This window comes from Centroberyx affinis, unplaced genomic scaffold, assembly GCF_046629955.1.
Source record: "Centroberyx affinis isolate AG114_WGS23_722 - 3 ecotype Tasmania unplaced genomic scaffold, CSIRO-AGI_Caff_v1 ptg000885l_1, whole genome shotgun sequence".
NCBI classification, from domain to species: domain Eukaryota; kingdom Metazoa; phylum Chordata; class Actinopteri; order Beryciformes; family Berycidae; genus Centroberyx; species Centroberyx affinis.
The window spans coordinates 247,875-275,612 of NW_027279474.1; the positions used below are offsets into that span (position 1 = coordinate 247,875).

The following is a 27,738-nucleotide window of genomic DNA, read 5'->3' on the forward strand; positions in this document are numbered from 1 at the left end:
CAACGCCTTAAACAACCTGTTGTCAAGGGAAGGCAGCAAGCTAGTACGGTGAAACAGTTTGGATCTGAACAAACTGTAAAGTGTCCGATGTAGCTCTTTGAATAATGGATCGGGAACTGACTGAAGAGGAACTGCAGGATTTGTACGCATGGATAGACAAAATCCCTCTGTCCCGGCCGAAAAGACACATCACAAGGGACTTCAGCGATGGAGGTAGTTAGCGTTTGGCTTGGCTAGCAATCAGAGAGGAGTGGAGGAGGAGAGGCAGCAGTAGTAATATGACCCAGTTATGAGCTCTGTAACTGGACAAATTGTCAAATATCACCAGCTACAATCGTCTAGTTTTGGCTCTTTTCGTGGTTGGCCATCTCAATACTGTGCGTTTAAAACTACACCATAGAGTATTTATGATGTTTTTCTTCTGAACTGACCCTGCTCTCTACTGAACCCTCTAGTGATGGCTGCAGAAGTTGTGAAATATTTCTTCCCCAAGCTGGTTGAGCTGCACAACTATAGCCCTGCAAACTCTACACAGCAGAAGCTCAGTAACTGGAACATCCTCAACAGGCAAGACATCTGTCACTGATCAAACTGCATGCATGGCTTGGGACTAGTGAATGTGGCTGCATCCATGGACTGAGGTTTAATACTGAATGTAGACGAGGGTGGATATGTGTTTGCACTCATCTTTCCCTGGTGAAAAGTCCGCCCACAGCTAGAAACATTTAAATTCATATCATCTGGCCTTGCAATTCAGTCCACCACCCCATACACAACCCTCACTCCCTCCAACACACACACACACACACACACGCTGCATGATTGTCCATACATCATATAAATCTCCAAATAAAGGATATCCAACTATCCAACTCCCACTGGAACTGATCTGGAATGGGCCCAGGAGCAAATCTGGATCTCAGAACCAATATTATCCCGATCCTTCACATTTTCAAGGGAATGCTGCAGGAAACACTGAGGCGGATAGGGAATGTAGGCTAAACTTTAGTCTACTGACTGCAGCGGACCATGAGAACCAATCCAAACACACCCACTCATCGTCTCCCTGGCCACTCATATGGAACACAGCCAGCAATAGATTTATGGTTTGAGTCTTCACTGTAAACAATCTGACCTCCATGCCGTTTAACACCACTATCATCAATCAATACACCTTGAAATTGAAATGACCATTTTGCAAACAACTCTACATTTTGTTCTGTGGACAGGAAGGTGTTTTCCAAGCTGAACTTCCACGTGGCTGAGGAGACAGTGAAGAGGATTGTGCTGAGCAGCGCCGGAGTGATAGAACCTGTACTGTGCGCCCTCCGGGAGAAGATAGACAAAAAGCTGGAGCGTGCTGCAGACAATATACTGGTATGTGTGTTTGTTTGCACCCGTACGTAAGTGTGTTTTTGTCTGTTTGAATGCTATTGTTAATAGTCTTCTTTCTCCCACGTGGATCATAAAGGCTTACCCTGTATTCCTGAGCATTGTAGGGTGAAAAAAGCCCACTAGCAAAACAGATTTTTCCCTTTTGTTCTCAGGACTTGGAGTACTATGACACTAAGAACCAGGAGAAACTTCATACAGGTACAGTAAAGTAGCATTTCTACTGTCATTACTCTTACATTATTCCTAAGCTAAATTTTATTGTTTAACCAGCAACTACAAACCACATATTTGTCATCTTAGCGACTTAGTCCACAAGGTGATTTTTATGGTGTCATATTTGACGTTACATCACATCGCAGCGCGGTGGCGAAACATTCCCCAGAAGTTAGAGAACTGTGGTGAAATCAACAAAATAGGGAAATTGGCTTGATTACTTAAAATCGGACTGCTGATTTAACAGTAACAGGATGACTCTGATATGACCCTACTCCTTCTACTGCTTATATCGTTGTTGTTAGTGCCATTTGTGGAATATATTAGCTGACACATGTAGTGTCAGTAACCCTGACCGAGGCTGCTGTGTCCAAAATCTGCTTTTCTTTCCACAGGGAGGGAAGTGGGAGTCATTTTAGACTTTTAATGGTGCAGCAGCTACTGGTCAGCTGACACACATCAAATCAGCATATTCCAGACTAGAGGCACTGAGGCGGCTGGGTTTTGTGTCAGAGGGAAACCATTTAGGCAACAAGGAGCCCTGCTCTGCTAACCCACTGATTCTGCCTCTGAAATGAAGCTTTTTCATTCTTTCCTCCATTTCCTGCCTTCTCTGCCTGGCCTGATGCCCCCAGCTTTGTGTTCAGCAGTTGTGTCCCACTAACATGCTGCTATACCCCTCGGTTAATGCTAATCAGTCCCAGAGATTGCAGTGACCACACACAGACATAAACACACACTCACGCAAACATACCTACGTTTAACGGCATTGAACAGGAGAGGAGATTAGACAGCTGCCAGGACCTTTAGGGAGGTAACCGGTGACGTGTCTCTCTTCCGTTTCCCACACCTCATCTGTCCCTCAGGCCAGCACCTCCTCCCTCTGCTCTTTCCTCTTCCCATCTACACCCCATTCACTATCAGACTCACCGCTCAGGCCCTCCTATCAGCTCCCAGCATCACCAGATGGCCTTTATCACCGGCCTGAGCTCAGCAGACATCAAGGCCTCCCGATTTCCCCTCTTTCTCCTTCTTATAATCTTACTTCTCTATCTCTCCCTCGCTCCTCCAACTGCCCCCTCCCTCCCTTGACCCTCTGTTGTGTTCATGAATCTTAATGGGATGAATCCCTGCAGACAGCGGGTTTTTCATCAAGTTATGGGCAAAAGGCTAAAAATTAAGAACATCATGGAGAATTCTGTCCAGGTTATAGTTATCGAAATTACATAGTTTCCTTTTATCCTCATCAGAAACCCTTCAGACTGAGGCCCGACTTCAGGCTCAGCCGAAAGCAGGAGAAGGGATGAAAAAAGATGAAAAGATGAAAAACAGGTAACAACATTCTTCTTAATCCTAGCTCTAAGAGGCCTTAGCTCTGTTCATTATACTTATTGTGTTTTTACTGTACAGCAAACCCCAGCTCCCAGTGTACTTTGCCTCAGAGATGGACCCTGCTGTCCGTCTGATCCTGCAGGAAAAAGAGAAGGCTCTAATGGCTTTACAGGAGACTGTGGAGGTGCACACACACACACACACATGCACACGCACACACACACACACACACACACACACACACACACACACAGACACACTACAAAATCCGGGAAAAACACACTGCTGACTGTCAGACTGTCATCTGCAAACAAAATCGTCTTCCGTTTTGGTGTTCTGTAGGGGAAGCGCAATGCCAAACCGCCTGTAATGCTGTTGCAGGTGTGTGTGTGTGGGTGTGTGTGTGTGTGTGTGTGTGAGAGAGAGAGAGAGAGAGAGTTGGGTGTGTGTGATACAGCATGTGTCATGGGCTGTGTCAGCAGTGGTCAGTGAGTCAGTGAAGGCTCAGCAGACATGACTGTTTTTTTTTTTTTCTTTTCTTTTCTGTGGCTACAGGCCACAGTTTCTTATCGCCCGAGTGTTAAAAGAGATACGGCATGATGACATGTACAAATGTGTAACACCTCTTTTCAACAGAACAACTTTAAGGAACTTTCAGCAATAAGATAATTTACTGGTTTTTCAGGCTTGAATGGTGTTTTAGGAAGACATCCCTCGTCATTTTTATCACTTCCTTTTGCTCTTTTAAAATCTCACAGCTGTTTTTATTGTGTGGTGTGTGTGTGTGTGTGTGTGTGTGGCTAGATCCTGCAGATGAAGGTGAACAGGCTAGAGCACCTGGTGCACTTGAAGGATATGCGCATCGATGACCTGACAAGACATCTGGAGACATACAAAGCCAAAGCCAAAATGCCCTGATACAAACATGTAAACCAACAACAATACCCCCACACACACACGCAATTACTGTATTTCATAGTGGCTCTGAGACATAACTCCATAACTTCTGCTGCAATAAACTCTATTTTATGAAAAGGACTTGAGTCTACCAGGGCAAAGGAAGATTGAAAAATATTGAGAACATTGTACTCACACCTGTTTAAACACACCAGCAGAATTACACGGCTCTTTTATCCAACTGCAACATTGTCTTGTTTTCTAAGCGGAGTGTGTTTATGTGATGGTACAGCAGGACTTGAAGACCATCCACAGCGGTGAAATGTTGATATGAATGAAATACATGGAGATTCCAGTGAATAACATTTTCAAAATATGAATTGCACACATATTCCAAGAGGCGATGTACTGGATAGTCTCATTTGTAGTTGAAATGTTTTTAATATCATGAATAAACAAGGGCATTGCAACAATTGTGTACTGTATAATAGAATATATTTTTGCATTACTGCAGATTTAGCATATGTCCTTTAGTTTAACCAGTCTGTTTGGATATCTGATGTTCAGATTCTTCTGTAATTTGTTTAATTAGCCTGTTTTGTGAGAATTTGACTCATCAGTTTAATATATAGTTTATTTTTGTAGATTATAGTAGATTCTGTATGGAGAATTAGCATGTATGTTGTATTGTGTTTTGTGCATCTGCAGTGTTCTTCAACTCCTGTGCCTTTACTCAGCCTATGACCTCTAACCTCCAAGTGCTCATTAAATAAACTAACCACTCTGACTTGTCTGTGAATATGAGGAGAGAACAGCAGCTAAAAGGAGCAAAGAGATTTAAATCTTTGAAGTTAACCAGCCTCAGCAAACCATTAAGTCTGTGACCATAAGTTTTAAAATAGTGACTTTCATTTCCTTCTGACTCTAAAAATATTTGATTTATTTCCTCTCCAATTTGTGTTCCTGTTTACTAATTGTTAACACAGGTCAAAAATAGAAACCAGTCACCCATGACCTCATTTGGTACAGAATTAATGTCTCATATAGCTGACGGATGACTGACTCAATACGCTGAAGCACTGCAGACACAGCAGTTTTCTGTCTATTGTTTGCTATGACTTCGCATAAAAACACGTTCTCAGTTTATGTCTCAGGTCATATTTTCTGCCCTGTTTTCCAATGCCAGTCTTCTCGGTGTGCTCCCCCCTGCAGTCTGCCTGTGTTGTCTCTGCTCATATCAAATGCTCAAACCAAATTACCCTAGATAAGACCCAGTACTGTATGTCTGTCAGTCTCCATCTGTCTGTGTGTTGTCTTTGATCTTACCCCCTCTGTTGGTATAGAGTAACAGGAGATAGATGACCTGCTGGTCTGTATCAGGGGCGCCTGATATCCACCAGTTGGGTGTTGGTGTGTGTGAGTCCTGATGTGCTAATTACCTTCACACCACCCGATCACCATCACCAAGCTTAAAGCAATATAACTCTGCTGTACAACATTTTCATTTTTTAGTATTTCTACCTGGTATGGCTTCGTTAGTGTGCCACTTGATGGTCTACACACAGTACACACTACATACAGAGGCTTTTCCACCCAGACAAGAATAAAATTCCGGGAAAAACACTGAATCCTTGTTTTGTTTTTTTATTGCATGAAAATAGTTATACGTAAAGATACCGAATATTGGCACAAAATAACTCTTGGCACATTCAACACAATAATATCGGCATCGGCTTTCAAAAACCCTAATCAGTTAAACCCTAACATTTATACTATAAAATGATCCTATATACTGTTAAATATATTGTTTTGGTCAATTTGCTTTAGTTACTAAAATCCTTCAGACACCCATGAGTAAAACAAAAGTTAGCAAACAACATCATGACTGATTACCAGGACATATAATGTTGGTGTCTTCACTGCGATCTGTTCTATTAATCACACTAATATGGCTTTAAAATGCACTCAACTATGTTGCCAAATTTGGAAAAAAAAAAGTTTTCCAATGGTAAAGAATAAAATCAAGAATCTGAATCTGAATCGCTTTAATACACTAAGTACAATGGGCACACAAGGCATTTGACCTAGTTAATTGGTACTGTATGACAGCAGACTAAACAAAAATACATGACAAGTATGGAAAGTATAATTGGGTTGATCAAAACATAGAACTAGATAGATAGCCTGAATCATACAACTCACTTGAGGTGGAGAAACAGTAATCACTATAAAATGCTTTTGTCAGAAGAGAGGAAGAATCCTATTGGCCGTCCTCAGGATCTCCAGAGAGAGGATTTATATAGGAGTGAGTTGCTGAGAAACAGCCAAAGTAATGCTCTTTCTTTAAGAGTGTATCACACACACACACACACACACACACACAGGATTGGAATGTGAGGGTAAACTGTGGAACAGAGCAGCTATTGATGAATGCTGTGACTGCTGATGAATCATTCAGTATCACACTGCTGTTTGGGGGACTGGACAGACACCTCTACACCCTTCTCTCCCCCACAGCTTCTCTACCCTCGCCCCCTACAGCACCAACAGGACGGACAGCTGAAGGATGAGGAGCCATGCCTTGCTGCTGTGGGGCGGGACGGAGGCAGGGAGGTGGAGTCCAGGATGGTGGAAATGTGGGATCATGCAGGATCAGACAGATAGGAAGGAAAGAGGAGCGCTGGACCATCCAGGAAGCAGCGAACCTCACCTTGACCTCACGTCCCGGGAGGGAGGGCTTTAAACTCGCTGACACAAGTTTGTTCCCCCTACAGGTTTTCCCCATCCAAGTGAGACCACCCATTTAAATGTGCAAAGGCCACGCTAATGTTGACCACCAGACACAAAAAACAACAATTTCCTCTTCAGTAATGTAAACAAGATGAGTAAGGCTGAAGCTAAGCAGCCGACACTCAAAAAACATGTTCTGTGATTCCATTTCTCACAAAACCTGAAACCAGGAAAAGCCAAAACCAGGGTCAGACTCAAGCTAAACTCATTCTGGCAGCGGGACCTCTGCATTATTCTGCGGCGCCAGTGAAGAAGAGAGACTGATGGTTTGGCTGTGAAAGGATGCCACAGATCTCCGTATGGGCTAAGAGGTCCTAAGAGGCTATCCCTCATCTACACACTTGAGCAGTCATCACACACACACACACACACTTTGACTGACTGTTTCCTTCCTCTGTGAACAGCTGACTGGCCATGCGAGGGCCAGACTTCAGGCTTGGGAGTCAGTCTCTTGGGATATTTGTTACACACACACACACACACACACCAAGAAACACAAACAGAACGTTTGTCCACAGAGTGTTTATAGCACAATATGTGGGTCAGAACAACAGGGACTGTGTGAACGTTTGTGTGTATATTCATTGAGTATTCACTGAGTCATCCTCATGCAGCCACAACCACCCGGCCCGTCCCTGCCCTCTGTATCAGTAACCATCCGACACATGCACAGCACATGCAGACTCACTTATTGCTGATTGCACTAGACAATGGCATATCAATGATTTAACAGTATTTTCCAAGACTACCACAGTGATTTGTTCTTTAATCTGTTCTTGCTCTTTGCTTCATTAAAAGTATATTTTACCATTAGATCTCTTCTTGGCAAAAGCCTATTATAAGTTTTAGCTCACTGCCACAGGGATTGAGTGGGTAAACCGGAGAATTTATTTAACATGGTATTAGTTCTCCTCCTGTTGGTGCCCATGTGTACTACATTAAGTTCACATTAATTCACACACAGAGAAAAGAGAGGTATCAAAATAGGTTTTATTTTACATAAGAACATTGTCAAAACTTGAAAACATCTTGCATATAAACCTTTTAAAACAAGGAGACAATGTTTAAATTTCACAGATTGTACAAAATATCGACAAAAAGATTAATTATTTTCATGAGTAAGTGATTCATACCCCTCTTTTGCATCTTTAATTGAACCCAACACCAAAGCAAAAGGAGAGTGCAGTCTTCAACTGTGATTCTGAAGTCAAGTAAACATCAGGACATCTTCCATACACTAGTAGTGTCCACTGTTAGTTGTGTCTTTCTCAGCTAGAGTCTGTGGTGAGGCCATGTATGTCTATGCAAGCTCTTCAGTAGTCTCATGTCAAATTCAACTGGAGCCTGTTCCACTGTTTAGTCCTCTTTAGTGAATTTTGCCTGCTGTCAGTGCAGACAACATGAATCACTGAAGCTTTAAGTCTTGGGGATAAGTTCAAATGATTTTAAGGCTTGAATTCTCAATGTTCAAGGCCATTTCTATTAATCTAAAATGCAGGGAGCTGCAAAAAAATCCATTATCCAACAGCCTCAACACATTAAACTGGCACAAATTTGAATCTGGCTTTTGCCCAATCTCCTTAACATTATCAATTTTTTATATTCAAATGGGTATTTTTCATACAGAGTTCTATGTTTTTCTAGTACTGGAAGTCTAGTTGTCATCATATTGAATATTATTGAGCCAATAATAAGAAATCTTCTGCATCTGAGTGTGAGTTATTGTGATAATTAGGAGCCATGTTTTACTCAAAAATCCTTTAAATTCTTTCCCATTCAGAAATCACTGAAAGCATTGCAATCCAGAACTTAATGAATAATAATGTCAACATTTTAAAGTGGAAAGGAGTTTTTGTGTGTAGAATTTGTGTTTTGACAAATATTAACAGACCAGTGCAGTCGCTCACACTGTCACTTAAATCAGTGGTTGTCAACCTGGGGGTTGGGACCGTCTAGGGGGTCACAAGATAATTTTGTGGGTTGCAAGAATTATGGGATAGGAAAAAAAAAACATTTGTACAACACAAATTTATTCAATTTTTTCTGTTTTTTTCTTTTTTCTTGTGAAACACTGAATAGTTTTCAGTCTCTAGGCCTCTGATAATGAATCAAATGAAACAACCTGAAAATAGAGAAAGTAATTATTTGGTTGAACTGGGTTCCCAAGTACGCATCGCTTCCTTTTAATGGGTGACGAGCCAAAAAGGTTGACAACCACTGACCTAAACAGACTATGGTACAATATCAATGTTGCCTTTAAGGCTTGCAGGTGTAGACATTGATTATAATTCCACAATTGAAAGTGGTGTTTCTGACATTTTAGTGACATTAAATCACAACCTCACAGCCTCATAAATCAAACTTTTAAAATTTAACATATATAGGGTAAAGTTGAGTATTTTTGCAGTTGTGGACTTTAGCTTATAAAGTGTGTGAGCTCTAAGTGTAACACTGAGCAGATGGCAAAATGCTAAAAAACAAAATGTCAAATTCAGTAGGGCAGTCTCTTTCCTGAGAATTAACAATTAACCATGTATCATGACTTTGTTTAATAGAAAGTTACAGGCACCACTAGTCATCTGAATCAAGTCACTACGAATTTCCACATGCACGGCCCTGATGTGATCCCTTTAATCAAAACCAGATGGATGAGAGAAAAGATGAACTGAATGCTCAACAGGGAATACAAATCACAACTCCCACCAGTGGAAAGACCAACTGTTATTAAACCATATTATTGTTATGTTCCTCGTATTCATTTGTCAACTTGTTTAATACATTTTTAAGACAAAATTAGCTCTCCTTTTAGCAGCACTAGATTCCTTCTCCCTGGCTGGTTTCACAGTAGATGCCACAGCAGGCCTTAGTGCAGCGTCTCAGTTTTTCTGTGGAGGGTGCCCTTTAATCCAAAACTAAATATTATCCAATACCAGTCGAACAGAAAAGTAAACTACAGCACTACAACTTTGACACTACACAGTGCATATGTATATGAACTACAGAATGCGTCAGCCCTCCAACTTTAAAAACGCAAGTACACATAAAAGAATATCTCACTCATGCAGGTTGTGGTGCAAATTCTAAGGACTGTCATAACAAAGATCTTTCTCCTTCAAGTGTCAAGTCGGATAGAGTTATTTCATAATGACAAGCACCTATGACTGCTTATCAGGCAGCAACTTGTTTATAGAAAACCCTCATATAAAAATCCTTTCACCAGCTTAATTTTCATATCCGTTCAACTTGAGCCAACTAGCAATATAGGCAGGTAGCTAAAGGCATGCACTGACAGCAGCCAATAGCAGGTGAAGCCTCCAGGAGCACAAGTGATGCGTCCGATTTCCCCACAGGGATCATTTCATCTTATGTTATTGCTTAATGGAAGACCCTGCAATCTCTCCCACCCGCCTTCCTTCCCTGTCACTAGATTTTTCGCAACTATTCCGCATGAGCAAAGAGTGAATGTTTCTCTTGCAATCCCCACATACGTTTTAAAATGTTGCAACTCTTTTCACCTGTCAAAACCATTTCAAATTCAACTATAACCAGCCTCTGCTATTAAGCGTGGTTAAGCAGAGCGCAAACAGAATCAGTGTCATATCGCTAACTCTTGTTGAGAGAGAATAGCCAACTAGTGAATCAGTGTAAGAGAAGATGGCACAGAGATGACCTACCCACATCACAGACACTTGCACATACCTTCCCGATTAGAATTAGTGTCACCTGTCAGATTCCAGTTCAGCTAAATCATAGACAGTAATTCTCAAAGTCAAAATCATACTTAATTTCATCACAGATCAATCATCTTGCATACAACAAACAAAATGAATGCAGCTCCAAAAGCAAAGTAAAACGTTGCATTGAATGCAAGCACATACTATATAGAAGGGCGACTACTTGCTGTCGCCTTCCCAGGCATAAGCATTTATTATGCTTTCAATTTTAAATTATGGCATCATTCTCATTCCTAAAACTTGTCTTTTTCCAAGGACCAGAAGGTAATAAGAATACCTGTCCTTTCCATCTTGTCCTTCCTACCTCTTACTTCCTCTTTGTATTTCCTTCTTCTTCCCCAATCATTCTCAGCCATTTAGAATTAAGACTAAAGCATGTTGTTCTCCAAACTAGCTGCAAAGCTATCCCACCCACAATCCATCAGTGCTCTCTCCCTCATAGATGAGACAAGCCTCTAACAGGTTCTCCTGCCCTATGCAGAGAGGCAGAGCTGTGGGCCATCACTGGCCTGGGTCAGCAGTGGGAAGGGTGGGGGAGCGCCCAGACTTTGGGGGGCTGTTGTTCCCCTCAACAAACATGTTCGGGATGTCCTGGCCAAAGTAGATCTTACTGTTAGTCGCTATGGCCTGGTACTTCATCAGCTCCAGATACTCAGGGGTTAACTTCAACTGTAAAGAGAGAGCAGGAAGGTAAGGGTGTGTGAGGATTAGATATACTATGTGGCAGTGTATGAAATTGTGTCAACATCATCTTTTACCATGTTGGCTTCAGCAGACTTGGCAGCAGTGTAATACTCTGCATCGGCCTTAGCCCTTGCCCTCGCCAGGAAGGCAGCATCTGAAACAAAGAGGCAGTATTTATCAAACAGAGAGAGACAGACACACGACAAAGCAGCTCACCAGAGGCCACCGCATACAGGAACACACAAATCAGAGGCTAGCCATCCATCTCACAGATAGGCACAGAAACAAATGAACCAATGAGGCTAACCTTCTATTTCAGAGATCCTCTTCTCTGTCTCTTTCTCCATCACCTTCTGCTGGAAATGGATCTCTGCTACCTGGGCCATCTTCTGAGCCTCTGTGGGAGACACAAAAATAAGAGCTTTAACAACCATCCTGAGGTGGGGGTTGCTGCTAGGGTTACAAATTAATGAATGGACAGAGGGAAATTCCTAAAACACAAATGACAATCATGCAAATGAAAGCATAGCAGGCTGCATTACAGTAAAACGGCGCATTTACCAATGATGGCCTTCTTCCTTTCAGTTTCTGCTTCCTTTTCCACCACCTTCTGAGTCTGAGCTGTTATTAATAGACGAGTCTTCTCTGCTTCCCTGTATACAAAGAGAGATAAGAAACTCACAAATGTTTGCCTCTCTGCCTGCTCTTACACAGACTGAGTGGGTGGGACACAAACGTGAGGATACACAATAAGCATAGACACAAGCTAATAAGTACAGATGCACAAACTCACATGAGTTCAAAGTTCCTCCTGATAGCCTCAGGGATCTTTGGCTTGGTAACACGGACCGCCTTAATTAGGACATTTAAAAAGGAGAATAAGAAAAAAAAAAAAGAGAGAAAGCAATTGAGACTTTGCTCACAATCAAGCTGACTGATAAATTGATTGGTTATGGAGGATAGGAATGGTTTTCAAGTTAGAATTGGTCCACTGGCATTCGATGCAAAATTTGAGGGGAAGGTCAATTACAAATGTGATTCTTTTGGTGACGATGTATTGGACCCTGAAGGACACTTAAGCTAGGCAGATGCTTCTTGCTGTCACGAGGACTTGAACCCTGGCCTTCTGGTTGAAGGACGGTCTCTCTACTCACTATTACATTCTACTACCCAAGATAATTGTGTGTGGATACCTGTATTGTAAGTCCAGGGGCCATAACATTGAGGTCTTTCTGCAGGGCAATCTTCAGATTCTCATCTATGATGTCTATGAGGCAAAAAACACATGTATACACAACAAACTGTTTGATGAAGTGCATTCTAGGAATAAACAAGACACAGCACAAGTCGCTTATCTAGTACTGAGTTTGGATGATACAAAACTACCGGCTTTATCACTAATGCATGTCTACTCACCAAACAACTCAATGTAGACTTCCTGTAGAGTGTGTACACTGCAGAACTGGTTGAGCTCATGGTGAATCTTGTTGAAGATGAGAGTTTTATCATAGTCGGCAGTATAGTTCTTCACTATGTCAACCACTGCAGAGAAAGAACAAAATCAGGTATAGTGGAAGGCATTAAGACCCAAACAAATATTTGACTGCTGTGAACGCTCATTTGGATTCCAAAGTAATATTGTGGTAATGCCGAGGGACAAACAGGGTTGTCGAGTCATACAAATGAGGAACTCATTTTGTACCTGCCAAAGGGACCAGCATGTTGACAACCTCTATCCTGTCAAAGTAGATCATCACACCACCACTGTGGAGAGAAAAAGCTGTTAAAAACACAGTTACATGTTCTTCTAGGAATAGATAAGTGTTTTACAGCTACACAAGCCAATGCATAAGCTCACACTTTTACCTAGTTCCACAAGGTACATTCTTGATCTCATCAGTTTGAAGTGTAGTCTGAAACACAAAGATTCAAAACATGATTTGAGGGTGATCAAGATAATCCCTCTGCTACATGGCTGCTCTGCTCTGATCTGGGGCCTCATGTATAAAAATGTACTTGGATTTAATCTTTAACATGATGTTATAATTTTTCAAGTTGTGCTTATGCCTAATTTATAAAAACATCTGAGACCGGATTAAGCGGTGTGTGCTTGTTCACAGTTAACCCGTGTCTGTAATACATAAATCGCATATTAACTTCAGTATGAACACATGTGAATGTGCTTTGTAGTCAGTTTGAATACAGCCCAACAGTTGTTGTCCTATAAATGAAACCACTGCAGCCATGGTTGAGTGACAATTGTTTGCATATTGTAGCACACTATTTATAGGATATCTCATCCTGTCTTTAATATAAAACACTGTGTAGTTGATAATGACTCTTGCATTTCTCACACATCAATTTACAAGGTTCTGCACACTACCAATAATTGTACTTTCAATATGAAGTTGTGTACACTTAAAATTCAATCACATACCTATCAATTTTCTTTTAAAATTAAACTAATTTTGAAGATTGAGAAACACCATTAATATTTGTAGGCCACTAAAGCCACCATAGGGGTGCCTGCAAAAGCATGGTATAATCAGCAGGTAATGCGCATACACCAAACGTAAAGCTAGAACCATTTCTACATCAAATTGAGGTTTTAAAACATAACTACTTTGTCACGTTATTCTGCACAAGATGCAGGGAAGATCAGATATGATCATAAGACCTTTCTATAAATGAGGCTCCTGCTCTGTTGTCTGAAGGTACCAAATCTTTTTGCTAAAAGCCCAGGTTTAAGGCGAGGATACCTGCACTGATCTGTAGGTGGTGATGAAAGGTAGCATGATGTGATATCCAGGACCGTTGGGGATCGTCAACAATGCTCCACCCCTGAAACAAATACATACAAATGACTTAGCCTGAGTTCTAATCAGCAGAATATCTATTGACTACATTTACATGCCAACAGTGTTTGAGATAATGTTTAGTTCATATCCCAGTTAAGGTCTTATTCCGCATGCACTGTTTATATGCCCCTTTATATACCACTCGCAAACATCCCTGTAGACATGAATAAACAAAATATTTTGAATATGACCATGTTTACCAAGCTTGCACTCACTGCCTAAAGCAATAGTGAAAAGGGGACGTGCATACATGCCTCAGTATCCCAGACAATATTTCCATATCCGAGCCATCACGTTTACGTTTGTCATTACCAGGATATGAGCTTCTTGCAAATGTTATATGGCGTCTACTTGTGCCAGTTCAAAAGATATACTATGCAGAATACTTGAGTAGCCTAACTATTAAAAGAATACTAGCAATACATGCAATTATAGTGACTAATATTGGGCAAAAAGAACATGAAGAGAGGATTCATATTGTTAGTCTACGTCTTATGTCATACCTGTAATATACAGCAAGGTGTCCTTCCTCTATCTTGTGAATTGAGGAGTGTAACAGGATGGCCATCACTCCTGCTATTGCTGCAAATACTGCCCCTACATGCGCCATCGTCATCCTCGCCAGCACTTACCTGCAGACAGAGAAGCAAAAACGTATTAAGTTATTTATATTGTATATATAGTACATTATACATAGTACACAGCTTACCATATTCTAAAATTAGGTGAGTCAGATGAGTCTGATGGTCAGCTGGCTAATGTAATTCTGGTATATCTTAATAACAATCAACAAGGTAGCCACTGAGAATCCCACCCATAATTCAGACACATAATTTGTGCACATGTCACAGATTACGTGAACACAACTGTCAGACAATCTGACTAGCTAAAAACACCTATACGATTCTATGGCGAGTTAATGTCTGTGGCTTGTCCTTTACCTCAACGTGACTCCGAGCACCGAGCAATAAGTTGTAACGTTAGTTGCTTCACAATTAATTAAAAGTAAAACAGCTAACGTTAGCTACCTAGATTAGCATGCAAAATGAACTGTAACAGACAACTTGGCAGGCAACTCCTCTCCCGACAACATATAAAGCAGCAACATGTTTGAACCATCCGTCTTCTTAAATAAATTAAGTGGACAAGCAAATTATGAAAGGCCGTTTGGTTGGACATGCTACAGGCTGTCCATATTAAACATAGTAACGTTAACCTAGCTAGCTGGGGTTAGGTAGCTATATCGGGTGGACTGGAGAGTCACTCACTCAGTGAATTCCTTGTAACGTTAGCTCGATGCTAAGTTAGCTCGCTGGTTGGCTAGCTAGCGTCCAGTTAACGCGTTAACTTACCTAACATTGTGCGGAAATACAATTAGCAACAGTTAGGCTTTTTGGATAAATGGTTGATATATCATACAATTTACCACTGTATTGAACCGTCACTCCTTCTCTTCTTATCATTCAGTGCACAACGACCCATCCCCCTCACACCGCCGCCCACAGGTTCTCTCTCGCTTTTACTTCTGGTACACATGCCGCCTTCACGTGCTACCGGAAATATTGATCATGTAATCCGTGATAAATATGACTGGGAAAAGAGTAATTTGATACCCGAGTTGCCCAGGTGTGATGCTTGGGGCTGGAGAGCATGGATGCGTTGTAAACACTTGATGGTAAAAGTGGTGTATTTTATTATTGTATTATCGTTTGGTATTCTATGTAAATTGAACAGTTTAGTTGTCACACATTTTTGTGCACTCTTTACTAATAAATGAAAATGTAAATTGCATGCCTGATGCAAAATTTTGAGTTTGCGACGTGCCACAGACAGCAGCCAAGAAAGACAACTGTCATTACAGGGGCCATGTTGTTACTATTTCTGACCAAAAGCACTTGAATGAGACTTCCAACCTTAAAAGTACGATTTCACGAGGAGCACTTGAAGGCAACAAAGCAGGTAACACAGGGTTTCCCAACCTTGGGTTTGGGACCCCAGATATGGTCCTTGATATGAAAATGGGGTCCACTGAAAAACTCCTAATCAAGCATCGTTTATGTTCAAATGAAAAAGCATCACCAAAAGCTATGCCGTGTGCTTACTTTCCCATTTATACCTCCGATGAATGAGAGATGGTAGAGAAGTGAACAATTTTGGAGTGAGGTAGCCTGGTTTACACAGAGAGACTGATAATCCTACACAGCTATAGTGATCCTAAAATACATTTTAGAAGGATACTGAACAAATATCACAGTAAAATTATAAACTATAAATAATATGCAATTGGAATGTTATAGGAATATTATAGCGATACCATAGGAGATAAAAAATAACAGGTCTATAATGTATTCAGAAATAAACAGAGCACCATCCAGATGACTGAGGCTGAAATATCTGACAGTGCCTAGGGCCTCCAAAGGACTGGGATGCTGATATGAATGAGATGCTCCATAACCAACATGTAAACCTTACGGTTTGTCATTATTATGTCTAATGAATTAATCAAATAATCAATTTCAAAGTACAAAAATAAACAATTTAATACAACTTTTATGTATTTGTTCTTGTGAATAAAAAATTACCCAGATTGGGGAAATTGCTTGATAACTCTAAGGATTTGTCTTCATCTGAGAAATAATGAACTGTCTTAATACAAGAATAAAATATTTTAGGCAATAATAAATATCCGAAAAAGGAAGTAAAAAAAAAACCCACATTCATTTTTTAGAAAGCTTATTATAGATTCCTGTTTCAGAACGTATTAGCATTTTCCCAAGACTGTGAATTCACTTAACAGATCTTTACATGGATGTACAGTATTATGTGCCAGGTTTTACACTTTCGTGCAAGATCTTAAATGTTTTACTCGTATTTGAAAAGCAAAATTTCTGTCATAGTCAAAACCAGAAACCTGAAAAACAAGAGGAGGTATTGCTTTACATAATATGTTAAATCTGCAAAGGGGAAGTTGTTAGTTTCTGAGAAATCTTCATAGCTATTTGACAGAACGTTTCATTCTTTGGTGAATAATTCAGGCAAGCAAAGATAACAAAATATATTCTTTTCAAATCATACAGCAAGGAATTCTGATTTATATTTAACTTCAATAGCTCTCAGCCTCTTCCTATCTACAAACAGTTGTGAGTTTTATTGTTGTGTTTTTCTGCTGCAGTTACACTAGGTGGTGATAGTACTACTACTACTGATTATTATTCATATTCTTAATTTTCATTATTAGAAGGACAGTTGAAGGGGAATCCCTCTAACCACCATGAACCCTCCACTGTGTGTGTGTTACTTCTGTCTGCTCTGTTTCCATATTGTTTGGATTACAACATGCTCCCAAAAGAATTTTGAACCCAGGGTCCTATAAACAACCAATTTCCTGTATGTGAAGAGACAGTTGTCTGGTCCACTGTGTGAATGTAAACAACCAAATACTGACTACCATCAACACTTTAACACATGCACAGACTAGACAAACTGAAACTGGTTCTCTGAAAATCAACAGACTGACAATTATCTAAAAAACATGGCATAGAAGTGTCATACCTTTATAAAATTGAATACACATTCCATCATGCATGATTTATCAGCAACAATCTCTTACTCTGCTCACTATTACCAATAAAATAAATAAGTCTTGGTTACTGCCAGATATAGCTTTTTAAATTTTAAACTATACATTTAAGTTAAAAACACAAATAGCTTCTGAGATCATGCTGTTTCACACCTTATTATGTAGTAGAGTAAATGCATGATCTGTCTTACAGTATTAAGTAAGCTGACATGTGAAGAGCTAGTGTAACTCTGGTGAGGCACTTGTTCACATCTCTGGCTCATAACATCGAGTCCTTTGGTCAGTTTCTACAGCTTTTGAGGTTGGGCTTTCACTGATCCATACTGAGTCCAGCTCCAGTCCTGATCCTAGAGAATGAACAAACACCAAGTGTAATTATAATGACAAAATCATTTATACTGTATTCTGTAAAAAGCCATCCTCCATCTACTATCTACTGAACATTCTCTCCATCACTCGTATGCCATTCTCCCATCTCAGCACTTGACCCTGAACCTATCAAAGTGCTGAATCTACATAATGGAGCGCAGACCCAATGCATGTGTCAGGAGAGAAAAAAGTCAATACATAATGAGCCACACATACAGTTAACACTTATAAAGTGCCAGCGCATATGTGTCGGTGACTAACAAACGGGTTCATCCCCAAAATTTACAATCATCTCCCATCTTGTCTCTACCAGTTGCCCTGTGGCAAGTCAGTTCATCAACAGTGAACAAGCGAAGGGCTACCAATGTTCAACCATTTGTTTATGTACAGTATTACCCAAGCAATCTGCATTCACACACTCCCTCACACACATTTGCCATACCATGACACTGTGCTCCATCTCCTGGGTGGTGTTTTGCAGCAGAGAAGTCAGCTGACTCAGATATCGCTGATTCTCCTCCAGTAATAGATGAACAGACTCACTGAAAGACCATAGACAGAGAATTAAAAGGGAAAATCCACCCTCAGATACTCTAACACTGTTATATATCATCAATCTGTGATGTTCAGTGCATTCCAGGAATTTGTTGTTGTTGTTCCCATTTTCCCTCAACCTACTTCTACTTCAGTTAGTGATTTCCTACATTTTCCAGAATAACTTTCTACAACCCCAAGAGAAGAAGGTTCTCTGTGCTGTTTGTGTGTAGGTGGAGAGAGCAATATTGATAGTGATAGTGTAGTAAGCTTTTCTAGTCAAGACAAAGTGAGAGAGGAGAGAGAACAATGCTGTGATGTGTCATGCCTGGTGGCTCAAATGACAAAAAAGCTGTTGAAGAAGGCGTTATTTCACACGCTATCAATGACAGATCTACAAAGACACAAGCAGTGGCTGCATCGCATTCTTGTCTATTGAGGCCACTGTCAGTCAAGAAATTGGTGTCTCTTCCTCTTCTACGATGGATTTCTCCCTGTGTGATTGTTAAACGTCGGTGCAAAATTGTGAGTCTAGAAAGAAGCCCTTTACCGTTGATGTGTTAGATAACTGGAAATGTTTTTTCTGCTGTCAAACTCCATTGTAGCTGTGTTAAAAGCATCTTAACATGATGTCACATTGTCTACATTTGGCCAGTTATCCATGGAATAATGAAAATGTCTTGTGTGGATCTTACCTATCAGTGGGCTTTTGCAACAGTGACTGTGATGGAGAATTGCTCTGGGCCTAAAGACAAAGCCAGACACAACATTGGCTACAGGATCCTACTTCATGCTTACACATTTCCTATATGAGTGCCTCGTGGTCCTAAAAGGTCACTGATGGCTAAGCATATTTTTGTAGCGCCATTTGTTATATACTCACACAGGCAATCTTGAGAAGGTACCAGAACTCTCTCTGTCTCTTCATTTGCATCTGCATCACTGCTGCCTCTGCAGCTTTTATGTTTTCTACTGCCCTCTCCAACTTGGGGAACAAATCGACGATGCGTCGCTTGCACACCAGAATCGTACTACAGAAGGAGAGAGGGGAAAAGCAGAAAACATCAGCGTCTCTAACACAGAGAATTGTGAATCGATAATTCTGTAGTGCTTGTGTTTGTATCTGTGTGGACTGAACTTTTGCGTAAAGTACCTTAGATGAGTGTACAAGTCTTTCAACACTCTGTCCTGGTTCTGAACTGTTTGGAGTATGGCCTTCACCATGTCCGAGCTATCACTGTAGCCATGTGGAGGGTCCGGACCTGCATAAACACAAATTGCAATGACAATCCACATACTATCATTTCACACACACATGTGAACACACACGTCAGTCATTCCTCAGTCATTCTAAGTGTTTCTATACTAACTTTTGCACTTAGCTTTCAGTTGCTTGTAGAGTTCAATGGCCTTTTCCTCCCTGAAAACAGAGACATAGACATATCATCTGTGATTCAAAGTCATTTTTAAAGGAATGATTACGGTATAAACACATCATCAGAGTTACTGACAGCTGTTCCATGACATCTCCTTGTTTCCTTGCAAATGGACTTCTCTGCAGCTCCACAATCTCTGAATGTAGAGACACAATTTCTTCATCCAGATACCCCACCTCTGCAACCTATGGCAGAAAACACAGAAACATAGTACAGCACAACATGAATCAATGTGAAGTAAATGACTTACCTTACCATGCATTGTTTGTATGTATGGTTGTGTAGCATAACTAAGAGTGAAAGTATCCTACTTGTGCAAACCCAGACGCCTTCTCTTCATTTTCCTGCCAGGTCTTCAGCATTTTTTCTGAAGCTACACAGCCATACACAACAATAGGAAATAATACAGTTAAGGCTTCAGTAATGACTTCCGATAATACATTACAGCAGCACAGGAAGATCTACTCACAGATGCCCGTGAGTCTCTGCTCTGTGTACTGGTCAAGGTCATGCTGGATGCTGGTCTTGAAGAAAGCCAGTTTGGCTCGGAGCTGCTGAGACTGGGAGAACAGCAGGTTCTTGTACCGCGTTAAATTGGTGTTGTAGCGCAGCAGACTCAGCCTGCACACACAAAAATGGGAGGAATATCTTAGAACAGTGTGTGTGTGTATATGTGTGTGTGTGTGTGTGTGTTCTTACATGGCAGCCCTCTGTCCCTGGTACAGGCGTATGTAGTCCTCTTTCAGTCCACAGATGTAGCTGACTGCCTCGCCCCACACCTTCCTCAGTGCAGCCAGTGGCAGCTGGGTCTTCGTCTCCCTGACTGCGACGCCACATACACAACAGAGACAGGGTTCCCTCACTCACTTGGACATCAAATTCAAGGACTTTTCAGTTATTTTAAAGGTCTTGTTTGGTGAAATTCAAGGACTCAAAATTGGCAAGTTTTGGGGTCAAAATTAGACATCACTGAGGCCTTTTTTTTCATGATCTTGTCAAGAAATCATGGTGAAATCATTAATTTTAAAACTACAACAACGCAAATATCTGTCATAGGGGTTTCCTCACAATGTAATCCTAAGAAGGAGAGGGCCAGAGCCGAGGCCTATTGATGAATTTAAGTGTTATATATTAATAAAAACATCAAGTGCTTTCAAAGCCATCCATTCATTTTCAAAAACCTTTTAGGTCTTATTCTACTTTTCTCAAATCTACAAACTTTCAAGGATTTTCAAGGTACATGAGAGTCATCCAGAGACAGTAGGGGAGTAACTTCAGGAAGTGGTTTTACAGCACAGTGAACGGTTGTACATCTCACCTATAAAGTTGACACTGTCAGGCAGAGGTCTGGCAGTCAGCGGTCCGGAGTATTTGGTCAGGCTCTTATCAAAGAGGTAGACTATGGAGCTGTCCCATCCTCGCTGAGGCAACAGGGAGCAGAGAACAAATTCTGTAAATCACTGTGCATAGTACAGTGTTTGTTAGTGGTGGGAGATACACTGGTAGAAATCTGTGCTGAGGCTTAGATTTGCCCAAACCGTTTCTACCGGATGAGTCAGATTTGTTTTGGTTTGTTTCAGTTTATCCAATAGTGGAACTGCACTGTTGAAACCATAGGCAAATAAAAACATTCCCCAGGTTTCAAGTTACCAGGAAAACAACTACACTGTCACATATACTGTTACTGTCCAAAATGTTAAAAATATTGTGAAAAAGAAAATTGGGACATAAAATTCAGGCCATATCGCCCACCACTAGTGTTTGTGTTTGCACTTGTGGTGGAGCCTGTTTGACGTGGGATATTTCTGTGTGTGTGTGTGTGTGTGTGTGTGTGACTGTACATACCAATCCATCTGGGAGGCAGTGCGCAGGCGGCCTGCGTGGGTCGAGGGAGATTCCCGTCTCCAACAGCAGCTCTTGGCTAAGTGGGGGGATGTGTGTGTGTGTGTGTGTTTCCAGACGCTGCTGCAGAGAGTGTAAGCCCTCTTCAGGACCCAAAACCAAGGAGTGCAGCTGGGCCGACGTCATGTCCAGCACATGAATCACCTGGGAGAAAGGAAGGTGGAGAGCGAGCTGTTTACTTTGCATGCTATCCTCGAGTAGGATACATAAAACCATAGAAGTGCTTAATAAAATCTGGTTAATGTGAGTGCAAGGTTCAGGTCATTTACCTTCATGTTGAGAATATTCTGCAGAGCAGTGTAGCAGCAGGGCTGGTTTGCATCGGGGTCCAGTCCTCCACCGCGAGTCGCAGGGTCCCACAGTAACAGCATCTGCAGAAGGGACTCCACTGGCTCCAGCAGCGGCCTATATACACACACACACACACACACACACACACACACAGACACACACACACACACAGGTTAGAATGAGGGATGCTTGACGTTGGTAGGTGTAGGAATAGACGGACAAGTTAGTTTTTTTTGGTGAACCTGCTGAGATTGTTGGGGTATGGAAGATGTGTAGAGAATCGAACTTCTCCATTCATGTCTTCTACTGCCATGATGTCTTTGGGACCTTTGTTCTTCACCTTAGTTGTCCTACAAGAATAATCAAAAAAAGTCTTTAGCATGATGAACTCTACACTCAACCAGAGAAAGATTGACAATAGGATTTTACACACATTGGGGACTAGATGTATAAAACTTTGCCTAGATTCGGGACTAAAATTCTGTATACTCAAAGATGGAGACATTACTGCACAGTTACTTTGCAGATTTTCCAATGTCCTAATGAAAAATGACTATAATATTCCCCTAATCTTCCCATAGGGACTTATAGTTTGTCTGTGGTACTCTATAGTGACTTTATAGTAGCCAATCATACTTTAAGGTATGTTTTATATCCTATGGTATCGCTATAAACAAGATAACTGATACTTGTATACTATCATTCTGAAATGTATTATAGGTATACTAGTTATCTTCATTGGGGTATGCATATTTTTCAGTATAATAACAATTACAACATTGCATAATTGTGGATTGTTAAAACCTCAAAAAACAGTATTCATAAATGTGTGTTATATATGTGTTTATGAGCCTACAGAAGTGAGATTTTGTCACTGGTGGACTGGTGCAACGCAAACAACCTGGAATTAAATGTTTCTAAAACCAAGGAATTAGTAGTGGACTGTCGCAAGAGCCGTGGGGACCACCTACCCTTGGTCATCAACAACTCTGAAGTTCAACAAGTGGACAGCTACAAATTCCTGGGAGTGACAATCTCCTCCACCTTGAAATGGGGGGGATAACACCACTACTATTCTCAAGAAAGCACACCAGAGACTTTTCTTTTTAAGACAACTGAGAAAATGTGGTATATCCAGGAATGGCATTGTGCAGTTTTATAGAGCAGCGGTGGAGAGCATCCTTACCTACGCAATAACTGTGTGGTTTGGCAACATGTCAGCTGAGGACAGGAGACAGTTGGACAAAGTGGTACGCACTGCATCCAGAATTATCGGATGCTATCTCCCATCCCTAGCGGAAATCTATAAGGCTAGACTACAAAAGAAGGGCCTTAAAGTTTTAAAAGACCCCTCTCACCCGGCTAACAACCTTTTTAATCTTCTGCCTTCTCAAAAAAGACTTAGAAGTGTTACGACCAGAACATCCAGATTCCAGAATAGCACATATCCAGAAGCTGTCCGCCTCCTTCATACTCTAAACTTAGCAGCGCAGGTCGCTCGGTAGGTTTAAATAACTGTGCAATAAGACAGATGTGGGGTTTTTTTTGTTTTTTGTTTTTTTTATTATGCACTTACTTACGCACTTAAAGCACTTTATCTAGTGGGTTGTTTGATGTTGCTGCTAATTCCCCTACAGGTGCTAGTGTTTTTTTCTTATGTGTTGGAGTTTATTTTATTCTACCCATTTGTTTTATGTTTTTATGATTATTTTATGACTTGGATGTTATCTATCTGTTTTATACTTTCTTTTTTGAATGTATTATGTGTTTTTTAAGTGAGTGGTTCTATGTGTTTGTGTGTGTTTAAGTGAGCTCACAAAGACAAATTCCAATCAGCTCTGTTGATATGGCAATAAAGTATTGAATCTTGAAACTTGAATCATGTGTTTGTACACCATTTCTACATACAGTATATCCCCATGTCTGTCTTCAACTTTCTCCCACATCAGAGTATAGAGGGGAAAAAATATCGCAGCTATGATGACTCACCACTGTACCGGCTGCATGTGGTGTAGGAAGGGGCGAAAGCCACAAGTGCATTCAAAGAGCATCGTCCCAAAACTCCAGTAGTCGACAGTTACAGTGTAGGGTTTGCTCTCAAAAAGCTCCGGAGCCTGCCACATGTACACACAGATATAACAAACAGGGCTTAATACATGGAGGATTTATCTAATGTGAAGGCTTAATATCTATTGGAAATGTAAGATTGCCACAACACTTACCAGATACTGCAGAGTTCCAACAAAGGATGTACAGAGACTGCCCTGGTCTAGGTCTTTGGCATAACCCAGATCTATGATTTTATGGACAAGCTGGAGGAAAACGTATTTGCAGAATGAGGGAGGGGCAGCAAAAAAAACATAATGGAGGAAGAAGCAGATGAAAGAAACTGCATATATGTAAGATAAGAGGAAATGAGTTCACCTTCCCACTGATGTCCTGTAGTACTATGTTCTCTGGCTTCAGGTCTCTGTGGATAATCTTATTTTCATGGAGATACTGGATACCAGAACCTGTGTATATGTTCAGATATTCATAGTTACATTACAACATTACATTACACTATGCATCAACATGTGACTACACAGTGGCTTTTATTACAAGTGAAAGCAAACAGAAACATTACCGATGTCACTGAGCAGCGAGAGGACTTCACTCTCCTTTAGCCCGCAGCAGTTTTCTGGTTTATTCAACATCTAAATGAGATATAGAGAAAGACAGTGATACTGTAGTGTATGAAACAATTAAAAATTATTTTATGTTATTAAGAGTCCTATTCAACCTACTGTATTGACCCATCCCTACAGCTGTGAGCTAGCCAGCCTGTACCTTGCGTAGGTCTCCTCTGGAGCAGTACTCCATGGCAAGCAGAGGAAGGTCGTTTAAAGCGATGGAGCTCATCTCCTCTGGAACTTCTCTGGCTTCAACTACGTTCACATGGCTCAGCCTGTAAGAAAGACAATGACACTATGATGATTCGACAGGGAACAAGGTGGCTAGTTATTCAAGTCAGTGATCACAGAATTGGGCTTGTTAGTGGGCACCTTAGCGAATGTGAGCTGATTGTCTACACTCACTTCTTCATGATCTGGATCTCTCTGCTCCAGCGGTCTTTGTTCTTGGAGTTCAGCTCCAGGCGGCACAGTTTCACAGCGATCTTCTCTCCCATCTCCTGCTCCAAACACAGATGAGGAATAAAACAGAGCCAAAGGCAGGTCCAGGGTCTTCAGGTCATGTTCTCCCTAGTATCTGGACGGGGGTAGAACTTACCAGGTGTTGGTACAGGTAGACGTGCCCAAAGCCCCCTATCCCCAGCCTCTCCTTCATCTCCCATGAGCCACACAGCTGGCTCTGTCTGAGCGGAGCCCTCTCCATGACGTCTGGTCGTCTGAGCAGTGACCTGTTAGTGACTTCAGCCTACAGCAGATCAGGAATGGGTTATATATATGCATACATATAGAAAATGCAATAAAGAAAGAACTACCAGCAATATGTAAGGAGAGAATGCATAAGGATGACTGCCTCCACCATTACCTCCCCAACTACAGCATAAAAAGCTTTATCTAACAACAAAAACCTTCTCAGATGGGGTTCCTCAGAAAAAACAGGGTATCTGCAGGTTTCAGAAAGCCAATTTTAAGACATTTTAAAGAGCCTAATGCTACTGGAATTTAATTTAAGACCATTTTAAACCAAAATAAAACAAAGCTGGCAAAACCAACCTATTTCGGATTGAACATAGCTAATGAAAGTCATGAAACTGGGCACCATAAGAAAAAGGACAAAGGGAAATTAACTGTGAAGGGAGATATGAAGTCCAACAAAAAAAAAACTGTTTTGCATACTACTAACCCTGTTCTGTATTAATCCAAGGGTGGACATGCAGCACAAATAAACCTGTTGTTGGTGAACGAATAAGACCTCTGGATTGAAGACATTTTAATACTTTATAAGACCTTAATTTTGAGATAATTTATTTAAGGCGTATTCAGACTTTTTAAAGACCCGTGGATAGCGGACAAAATTATATCAAATGACTGTCTATAGTATAATGTGGATCTATTTGGGCTTCCTTGACATGTCAAAGTTTGGGAACCTTTGCCCCAGGACATTTTAGTGACTTGTTGGCTTTATGCCACAAAACGACGAGCCTTTGAGTGTGCACATGACGCAGACTGAAGCACTCTTGAAGTACTTGCACAACAAGCCTATTAAAAGCAACATCCCAGTCCAGAAACATGATTTCTGTCAACTCACCTGTACAGGATAAGGAGGTCAGAGTCGGTGGAGGACACGGCTCGTATTTGTCAGAGAGATATCCATGTTGTTTATACTCCGTTTTCTTGTTGGCTTGTGTTTACACTCCCAATACGAAGAGGTGAACAGGCGAAACAGCCTTTCAACCTTCCCAAACGCGGCTTTGTTATATTCTCTTTATGTTCTCGTAACAGATGGAAATGTCCTGGGTACAAAGAGCACCAGCAAAACCACTCTACTGTACAAAGTGAAAGTATAAACTACTGACAGACAGGCGTTGCTTCAGCGCATGCGCCTGCCCACAGCTGCCTAGTATACTATTCGGATGGGAAACCAATAGAAGAGTCGGTAGATCTTAACCAGGCCACATGGTATGAAAGGTAGCGGCTTTTCTGAACCAATAATTCCTGTACTGGGGGATTTCCCATTGTACCCACGCTAAACTGGCCGATAAAATATTGAGTCAACGTCTAAGTAACGATTTAGTTTCCACAGTAGTGCAATATACTCTCAATTTTTACCAAAGGCATCCTTCGGACAGAAGGATGCCTTTGGTAGTTACATTTCCAAGCCCTCCCTCTATGGAAAAAGTCTTAGTATGTTCACTAGATGGCGCACTATGCACAGCTTCAGTCATGTCATAAGTCAATACGCAGTATAATGTATCAGTGGCGTGCACAGACTCCGGGAGAAATTGTCTAAAAGGGCAGTTTCTGGACCGTCCTGGAGGCTTAGTTGGCTAAGGTGCCGACCAGGTCAAGTACATGCAACATCTTGGGTTAAAATCTTGCCTGGAACATGTTGCTAGTCATCCCCTCCTTCTTTCTAATCCTTTCTGTCTGTTTTCACTGCCTGATAAAGAAGAAATGCAATAAAATAGTCTTTTAAATGGCACTTCCCCACAGAAGCTAAGGGGGTCCCAGGTGGGTCATGTTGAAAATTTACTTTTAAAAACTCATTTTGTACAGTGGTATGTACAGACCATTTCAAGGGAGAACATGCAATACACTTGCATTTCTGACCTCTCAACGAGATTATTATGTAATCCACTCTAAAATCTACAGGTTTAAAATGAAATGTAATAGGAAATGAAACAACTTTGAAATATCAAACAGCACACTGGATAAATAGTTTCATTGTTTAGCGAGATAGTTTCCATTTCCTTTTTCCAGAAACTAAGAACAAATATGTTTCCATACAAGATAAGAAAGCACTCAATCAGTATGAATATTTATACTAGACTATTTCAAGGTTTATACAAAGTATAAGTAGTAGTTGGTGTTCAGTAACCGAAATTTCCACTTCCACCCACAGGTTGCACTGTTCTACCAATAGGAGACAATGATCAACTCTTTTTGGAGTCTGCATTGACAGTGTGGCTATTTTAAACGGCCAATATTGAGATCAAAAGGAATCATTTAGTTACAGTAATGGTGTCAAAATTAGACTAGCTAAATATATGCAGG

At 40.9% G+C, this 27,738-nt stretch overlaps 3 protein-coding genes across 5 annotated transcripts; 1 reads left to right on the top strand and 2 right to left on the bottom strand.

Annotated features, from left to right (window-relative positions):
* Positions 1–95: 95 nt before the first annotated feature.
* spef1 (sperm flagellar 1) lies at positions 96–3,858 on the top strand. The gene is made up of 7 exons (XM_071521367.1): positions 96–213; positions 456–567; positions 1,230–1,377; positions 1,548–1,598; positions 2,876–2,940; positions 3,019–3,124; positions 3,745–3,858. Exons 1-7 carry the CDS (start codon positions 105–107, stop codon positions 3,856–3,858), a joined length of 705 nt encoding a protein of 234 aa, XP_071377468.1. The 5' UTR covers positions 96–104.
* A 3,747-nt stretch (positions 3,859–7,605) lies between these two features.
* erlin1 (ER lipid raft associated 1) lies at positions 7,606–15,416 on the bottom strand. Of its 3 annotated transcripts, none has more exons than XM_071521370.1 (12): positions 15,323–15,416; positions 14,407–14,535; positions 13,805–13,886; positions 12,912–12,958; positions 12,748–12,809; positions 12,462–12,587; positions 12,239–12,312; positions 11,839–11,897; positions 11,607–11,698; positions 11,353–11,442; positions 11,120–11,199; positions 7,606–11,030 (listed from the first exon to the last, which is right to left on the bottom strand). In XM_071521370.1, exons 2-12 carry the CDS (start codon positions 14,517–14,519, stop codon positions 10,863–10,865), a joined length of 993 nt encoding a protein of 330 aa, XP_071377471.1. In that variant the 5' UTR covers positions 14,520–14,535; positions 15,323–15,416; the 3' UTR covers positions 7,606–10,862. The 3 variants fall into 3 exon arrangements, with proteins under 3 accessions (XP_071377471.1, XP_071377470.1, XP_071377472.1); XM_071521369.1 differs by having other exon boundaries at positions 15,330–15,412; XM_071521371.1 differs by lacking the exon at positions 15,323–15,416 and adding an exon at positions 15,172–15,272.
* A 1,528-nt stretch (positions 15,417–16,944) lies between these two features.
* LOC139645603 (inhibitor of nuclear factor kappa-B kinase subunit alpha-like) lies at positions 16,945–26,507 on the bottom strand. The gene is made up of 22 exons (XM_071521368.1): positions 26,273–26,507; positions 25,286–25,432; positions 25,093–25,187; positions 24,845–24,962; positions 24,642–24,711; positions 24,440–24,528; positions 24,238–24,327; positions 24,005–24,129; positions 22,258–22,365; positions 21,994–22,129; positions 21,668–21,868; positions 21,141–21,243; positions 20,522–20,645; positions 20,292–20,443; positions 20,134–20,195; positions 19,898–20,007; positions 19,757–19,806; positions 19,540–19,648; positions 19,270–19,417; positions 19,082–19,131; positions 18,295–18,394; positions 16,945–17,830 (listed from the first exon to the last, which is right to left on the bottom strand). Exons 2-22 carry the CDS (start codon positions 25,388–25,390, stop codon positions 17,771–17,773), a joined length of 2,205 nt encoding a protein of 734 aa, XP_071377469.1. The 5' UTR covers positions 25,391–25,432; positions 26,273–26,507; the 3' UTR covers positions 16,945–17,770.
* Positions 26,508–27,738: the final 1,231 nt, after the last annotated feature.